The following is an 8266-nucleotide window of genomic DNA, read 5'->3' on the forward strand; positions in this document are numbered from 1 at the left end:
AGCTTCTCCCTGATTATCTCACATAAAAGTCAGTCACCACAACTTGGTGTCTCCCTACTTGTTATTTATCATTTTTCAAAGCACTCTCACTTCTTACATTTTATTGACATGTATCTACTTTTTTTATATCTCACTAGATAGAAGCTCCATGAGGACAGTTCCTTTGACTACCTTCAATATTGCTGTTATTGTGCTACTAAAACTGTCCCTGTACCCTGGTAGATTCTCAAAAGTGAAAGAGAAGCCTGGGCAACATAGCAAAACCCCATCTCTGCTAAAACTACAAAAAAATTAGCCAGGAGTGGTGGTGTGCACTGTAGTCCCAGTTAGGAAGCTGAAGTGGAAACCCCTGGGTCAGGGAAGTCGTGGCTGCAGTGAGCTGTGATTGTGTCACTGTACTCCAGCCTGGGAGATGAGAGTGAGACCTTGTCTCTGGGGTGGGGGTGAAGAAAGCACTGAGCACATATAAATTTTTTTGCTTACTTTAGGTATCTTGAGAAGATTTAATTTATAAGTGTTTGATGGCAATGTGGGAAGTTAAGTGTCCTGAAGGAAAAGTCAAACATGAAAGATAAAGCTCTCATGACATCATGAGGCCATTTCCTAAATAGTCATATCATAATACTTCTGATTAAAACATCAACTAATAATTAGAAGCAGAAGACACTTGGAAATCTTAGCCATAAGCCTCTTCTTATTGGTATCTAAAACCATCTCCTATCTCTGTCTTAGCTTAGAAAATGATTTTTCATATCAAATTCTAAGACTTGTACTTCACATCTCAGATATTTAGATTTGCTAAATGGTGTTTCTTCTTTGCAATTATTTATAAGCAATGATTACACGGAACTCAGGAGTTTTCAGGGGGCAGGCTATGGTGAGGGCTAAGATTCTTTCATTTTAGTATCTATTAACATCTTTTGGGCTTTGTAATTGCATGATGGGTTGCCATACTGAAGAGAGAATCCTGTTCCTTACTCTTCCCACTTCATAACCTTAAGTTTCAAGTTCAAGTGTCTCATTTCATTTTTCCTTAATTACTCTTTGGCCTCATGGGACAAGACTAGCCTTCTGGCAGCAGTAATATTCATTTAGGTGACATAACTGGGGGAAAAATGTTGCTCTGATGATAACAGTGGAGACTTCATATTGATGCTCAATTCTTTATTTTCACCTCATTGGTATAAATGTTATGTTTGCATAGGGTTTTTCTACAATTTCTTTCTAAGATTATTTCTCCCTAAAGCTCAGCACTTTTGGAATTTTTCATTCTCATTCAAAAACGGAAGCGATTTTACATAAAAGTCTTCTGGAAGCAGTGTTGGAATTCGTATTTTGGGTAGTAGAAGCAGTAGTTACGAGGGTAGTGGTGTCTTTTGTGGTGGTGGTGGCATCTGCTGCAGTTGTTCATATTTGGGGTGCAGGAGTAGGGAGGGTAGGATCAGCTGGAGAATTTACCAGGAAAAATGGAGGTCCAGGTGGATAGGGTCTTTGTTGGGAAGGAGGCTGTGGATAACCTGGGCCATCAGGATGGAGTGGTAGACCTTAGGGTTGAGGAGGGGGTGGTGGAAATCTCCCTGGACCGTAGGGTTGGGGAGGGGGTGGTGGAATTCTCCCTGGGCCATAGGGTGCAGGAGGAGGTGGTGGAACAAATCCTGGGCCAAAAGGTGGAGGAGGTGCTGGTGGTCCAGGTGGATATGGTCCCCTGGGGCCTCTATGACTCTCACCAGGCTGTGGAAAAAAGAAGTAAATAATTTTAATTCACCTATTTCACAGTTAAATATAAGGGTGAATGCTTTCCATGGTAGGCAGAACTGTGAGATGGCCCCAAGATTTCTACTCCCTGCTGGCACATGCTGGCCTGACCTTATCAGGTGAGCCCTTTTAAAAAAGGTTCTACAGTGTCAGAGACAGAAGAAATCAGAGAGATTTGAGGCTGCAGCGAATGCTTTTCTCTGTGCTTTGAATCAAGATGCCATGTTGTGGGGAGGGCCACGTGGAGGTACATGGTAGACCCGCTATAGGAGCTGAGAGTGGCCCCGGGCTCACAAGCAGCAGGAAAGTAGGGGCTTCAGCCCAATAACCAAGGGACTGAATCCTGCCAATAACCATACAAGCTTTAAAAAGGACGCTGAGCTGCAGAAAAAAAAATACAGCAGTGGACACACCTTTTCAGCCTTGTGAGACTCTGAGCAGAAAGCCAACTAGCCAAATTCAGTTATGGCCAAAGAAACTGAGATATTTATGAGTTTTTAATGCTACTAATTGGTGGTAGTTTGTTATGCAGCAATAGAAAATCATTACATTGTATCTAAGTCACATAGTCTGAAAGTCTATTATCAAAGAAAAAAAGTTTCTCTTTTGCTTTCTGATTACCTAGGCTGTCTATGAAAGCAGGGATAGTGTTGACTAAAAATATATATATGTTTATATAATGAGCAAAAATCTTACCCTTTGCCTTTAGTCGAATCTGTCATTTAAATAAATTGTAAGTGGAAATAAATGCCCTTCCAGGATGAGAAAAATGTCTTTTTACGTCTAATTCAAGAGTTCAGGGCTGTTCAGACTTTGAACATTAATAAATTGTGAAAAATATCATGAACACCTACTTTGTGCAATGAGCTAATGTAGGAGCTGTGGTGGGGAGCCAGGGTTACAAACAGATCTTCTATGAATCTACAGGCAGAGGAGTTACAATACAAGGCAGGATAAATATGATTTAAAGGGAAGTGAAATGAGTGGAATGAGTCTGTGGGGTTTCATGCGAGGGTTTGAGTTCCGCTTCTGGCACATAGAGGTTGGGTGAGTGTGGAATACTTTTTGAGTCTCTTTTTCTTGTCAGAAAAATGACATTAATAAAAGGATCCACCACCTGTGGTTATCGTCAGATTTTTGTTCTGAAATATTACCTGTAAAATGCTTAGAGTGATGATTGGCTCAAGTATGGTATACATACAGCACAATTTTTAGAAATAAAAATAGCTGAGACTGGGCATGGTGATTCATGCCTGTAATCCCAGCACTTTGGGAGGCTGAGGTGGGTGGATTGCTTGAGGCCAGCAGTTCAAGGTCAACCTGGACAGCGTAGCAAGATTCTGTCTCCATTAAAAAAAATTAACATACAAAAGCTGGAAAGTAGTGCAAGGAACAAATATATTAGGTAGTTAAAGTGATCAGTTCTGGATAGGAAAATGATGAAGGATTTTTCTAGTGAGAAGAAGTCATTTGAAAAGAGGCTTAAAGAATATAAAATAAGGAGGAAACATGCCAAATAGAATGAAAATACATAAATGCTCTGGGGTAAGAATGAAGTTCCACTCTACTGATGGCAAGAAGTCCAGGTTGCTTGGAGCAGATGCTTTTTTTGGACTCAAAACTACATTCACTTCCTGTGGCTCTCAGTCCCTTCACCTATTTGGCCATTACCCTTGCTAATCCTAAACTTTAGTATTACAGTAAAGCATCCCTGTCCTGGATTCCTAATGCCAGGTTCTTAACAATGCTAGAGGATGTCACCAGCACTATACCATCAGAGTTAGCGTCCTTCAGTGCTGTCTGAAATCCTTTTTTGGGTGTCTTATCTTACATGATCTCTTCCCACTTCCCCAGAAGCCTGTAATTTTCCAAGTTGATGCCAGTTTTATCAACATTCTCCACCTCATCCTGAGCTCTCATCTACCCCCACCAAAGTGGCTTTTCTCCTGCTTCACCAAGATATTTCAGGCAATTAGAAATGAACTTCCCTGATTTACTGGCCACACAACCATGGAGTCACTGATAGCTAGGAATTTTCTCTTTCTTTAGAAGTGTCTTCTCAGGGACTTGGCTCTGTCAGTCTTCCCTTTACTTCTTGTAAGTATAATATTGGAATTTGTTTTCTGAGGAAAATGAGACAGTTAAATGACAGGAATTATAAACTGACTCATTTTCTTCAGAAAACAACTACCATTTATGTTCAACTCACACTTCTCCCCCACAATCCTACTGGTTTTGCATCTCCCTTCCTGAATTCTAATTCTAACCACTTCTTATCATTTCTCTTACTTCCACTCTAACCTAAGTCATTTGTTTTTACCCAAGTTACTGTAATGACACCTTGATTTGACTGTTTGATTCTACTCTTACCCTTTCACCTAAAATATACAGAAAGTTTAAATAGATCATTTGCAAAAGAAATATCAAGTTTTATTATTTCCCTGCGTATAAAAGGTTCAGTTTCAACCACTGGTACCCTTGTTGTCATTGATTTTCTTGTCACATCTTTCCTGCAAAGCGAAGCTCTATGAAAGGGTATTCTAGATTTGCCAACTCCACTTCTCAATTCCCATTTGCTCTTCAACCTGGCTTCTGTCCTTAATGTGCGAGTAAAAGTTTTATTAGGATCACTAATACAACAAATGAAAAATGCCAAGGCACTTCTGTAGAACCGGCCTCGTGTTTGTCTTTTCTAGCTGATGACATTCTGTGGTATTATGCAGGGCATTTGACCCAAGTGCTGCCAAACCAAAGACTAGTTAGGATGTATGGAAGTTCAGGACTTGATTTTTAATTGTCAAGGAAACAAATCCTTAGTGTGGGAAAATACTCCATTCACTTTTATTGTCAAAACAATTAAAAAATTAGCTGAAAGTATCTTTGCCTCCTAAAGATATCCTGATATTGATCTTAATATTAAGTAATGAAAAATCTTTGTGGTAAATATACCCAATCACATTGATTAGCTCCCTTTCCACAACTTTCTAAAGGTAATAAACTCAGAAAAATGATGAAAATACTATGTTAAGAAGAAACACTACTCTCTCAAAGGGCTATAATTGACACTAATCTCCTACATTACTTTGTTTAGGAACAGTACGTCTAAGACATGGATACTTTGAACCTAAATTTATTTGTATTTTAATGGGACTAATAGTAGTTAGACTTGCTTTATTTGTGTGTGTGTACATATACACACACATGTAAATGACATGCTACCCTTCACATTTCCAACATTCGATAATTATCAATCATCATGAATCTCATATAATTAAGTTGGGGGAAAGGTTTATATCTATTTATACTGCTTATGCTATCAGAGAACTATCTTTTTCTTTTTTCTTTTTTTTGTTTTTTTGAGATAGAGCCTCACTCTGTCACCCAGGCTGGAGTGCAGTGGCTCGCTTGGCTGCCTGCAACTTCTGCCTCGCGGGTTCAAGCGATTCTCCTGCCTTAGCCTCTGGAGTAGCTGGAATTACAGGTGCATGTCACCACACCTGGCTAATTTTTGTAATTTTAGTAGAGACAGTGTTTCACCATGTTGGCCAGGCTGGCCTTGAACCCCTAACCTCAAGTTACCACCCGCCTTGGCCTCCCAAAGTTCTGGATTGCAGGCATGAGCCACTGCGCCTGCCCAGAAAGCTATCTTTTTCAAATTAATCTTATAAAAAAATTTTATATAACAAAAACCTGATACTTTGAAATTATAAAATGTTTTTCTTTTATATTCTGAAGGCATAAAAATATTGAAAATCAGCTTTATAATCAAGTCATTAAGATATTGCCTTAAAATATGTCAATATATTTTATTGGTTTATTAAAAATTATGTCAATATATAATGCTCTCAGTAATTTAGCAAAGGTCAGACTACCTCAGTAACCTGAGAATTTCCTGCTTTTGTTCCTTTTTGAAAGTAGATGAAAGAGGAATTATTTTATGATTCATGTTTCACAATGATGTAATTTTATGTTGCTTGATTTGTGGAAGTCATAATCTAAAAAAAATGGCTTCATATTTTTCCATTTGATATAGTAGATTTTATAGTACTTTGGTGGAAATTACTCTGGAATTAATCTTCTCTTTCTGTCCCTAGAATTAATCTAACACTACTTTGAAATCAAGTATGATTCTACTACTTTGAAATACGTGTGTTTTAAAAACGTTTTTGTAATTTTGTATGATATTTAGTATCTCATTTGTCTTTAACCTGGTTTTGTATACAAAGTAGTTGTTTATATATAAATGCTTAGCATTCTCTCAAAATTTAGCATGCAAAGATACTTGTAGATCCTTGGTAAAATGCATCTTTCCCATTATGTGATACTCTTATTGAGGCTTGGCTGAGGTCTTTACTACATTTTTAATAAGTGAGTTAGGTGACTCTGGTGTAAATGATCCATAAACTACATGCTGGGAAAAACAGTTCTATTTTAATTATTTATTTTTATAGAGTTTTACCTACTGTGTCACCGACTAGAGTATGGGGACTTACATTTATACGTATCTGTTTAATGCAGTCTGATATTACAGACTTGAACTGTCCAGTATGGCAGCCATCAGACATGTGTGGCTATTTAAATTAGATTTTAAATTTAAATTTAAGTCCTAAACAGTGTTTCATCAATGGTTAATAACCATTGATGGAAAGGTAACATCATTAACGTAAAAAGAAATCTGAAATAATAGTTAATGAGAAAAGTATAAAGATGTGTGACCGTGATTAATGATACTTACTGTGAAACACGCTGCAAGAGCCCAAAGGCCTAAGATCCAAGTCAGTGATTTCATCCTTTCGGTTGCCTCTGAAAGTAAGCACAATAGGTGATCAGTATGATTTTTTTTTTTTTTTAATTAAAAAGTAGTATTTAAAATGTCTCAACATTTGGATATAATGTAATACAAATATCCTACTATAGCATTTTCAGGGAATTTGCCTAACATTATTTTGAATTCAGTGTTACTGTGGGGCAATATTAGTAGGCTTATAAAATTTGACTTCAAAATAGTGGAAGTAGTTTTTATTTTTGACTTGTAAACTGATCCTTGGGATAATGCAAAAGAGTTGTTCATAAATTGTTCTGAGCAATAGAAGTTTTTATAATTAAGGTTTTTCCCTTAGAAGTAACTACCTTAAAATGTATACTTATTTATATTTGAACATTTTGATATTTTTAAAATAGTAGGTACATTACTTTATAGATTTCTATAGATGGGTTTGATATTAACATTTTAACTAGATCTTATGTTACAAATTTAATTTCTTGGAACAGCTTAAAAATAAGAAAAAAAAAAAAAAAAGGAATCACCCTGTTGGGTATAGTCCAAGAGAAGAGTCACATAATCTACTTCATAGTTTTAACAACATTCTACCAAATTAATTTAGTCTGTGATGAGTGATCTCAAAGTGCTTCCAAAAATCCATATATCAGAGACTAAGGCAGAGAACATGGAAATGTCCAGGTATTCTACTCTCAATTGGTTCAAATTTTACAATATATTTCAAATACATGATAGCTTGAGTTCTGGGAAAGCAACTCCATGCACCATTGAGCAAACTGGCTTCCTGATAGTCAACTCTGCACATAGGTTGAGTGTGTGGTCTGAGCAATGCAAGTCTTGAAAGAATTCTATGGACAAAATTTCACTGAATATTTAATTATACATATGTGGGTGTGGCTATTCCTTAAACTATTACTTTTCCTATGATCCATTCTTAAAAGAAGTTTGAAAAGCAAAAGAAAAACCAATAATAAAAATATTCTGTAGAACAATTTTCTCTTTTAGAGTACACCTGAGAGTATTCTATCCCTATGAAGTTTCAAGAACTTTAAGGTACATCAGGAGGAAAAGCCAACTGTGTACTTGGATGGACTGATTGGCCCAAATGCCCAACATGAATGTTTTACTTTGACCTGAAAAAACCAGAATTTTTCAAAATTTAATGCATATAATGACTTACAGTTTCATGTCAGCTGCTTATGTTTTTGCTGATAATGAATGTTCTATGAAAAGCCCATAAAATGTTATCTTTGGAAAGATTATCTTTGAGAAAAATGTTAATATTCAAAATAAAAATTATTAAGTTTATATTTCCAAATACCTACCTTTGTATGAGGATCCGTCTTACAGTTGATTAATCTGCTGGTCAAAATGACTCTTGCCAGTTGAAAGACGGCAAATAAAGGTGAAAAGGGACAAGAAATCTTACTCTTATATATTGTAATGGATTTCTGTTGGCAATATGAGAAAGGCTATTCGGAAATAAAATAACTTCTGAGTTGTTGCTCTTCAAACAAAGATAGGAAAGTTGTCCTTGCCAATTTGGCAGTCTTTTTCTGGATTTTTTTTTTCATTCCTGAAAAGCATTGACCTGTTCAACATTTGCTGTTTCCTGAGGAAACAGATACAGCAAATCATAATATCCTATCACCTCAGGAAAACAGTCTGGGGCCTGTGGTGCACCATTTCCTCTTTATTTCAAAGGAAAAGCTGGCACAAGCTTTTTCTATT

General features: G+C 36.6%; 1 protein-coding gene across 1 annotated transcript; it reads right to left on the reverse strand.

Annotated features, from left to right (window-relative positions):
- Positions 1–1149: 1149 nt before the first annotated feature.
- Positions 1150–7942, reverse strand: LOC102114868 (submaxillary gland androgen-regulated protein 3B). The gene is made up of 3 exons (XM_005555140.5): positions 7861–7942; positions 6491–6558; positions 1150–1731 (listed from the first exon to the last, which is right to left on the reverse strand). The coding sequence occupies exons 2-3, from the start codon at positions 6542–6544 to the stop codon at positions 1546–1548; spliced, it is 240 nt and encodes a 79-aa protein (XP_005555197.2). The 5' UTR covers positions 6545–6558; positions 7861–7942; the 3' UTR covers positions 1150–1545.
- Positions 7943–8266: the final 324 nt, after the last annotated feature.

Source organism: Macaca fascicularis, chromosome 5 (assembly GCF_037993035.2).
Source record: "Macaca fascicularis isolate 582-1 chromosome 5, T2T-MFA8v1.1".
Lineage (NCBI taxonomy): Eukaryota > Metazoa > Chordata > Mammalia > Primates > Cercopithecidae > Macaca > Macaca fascicularis.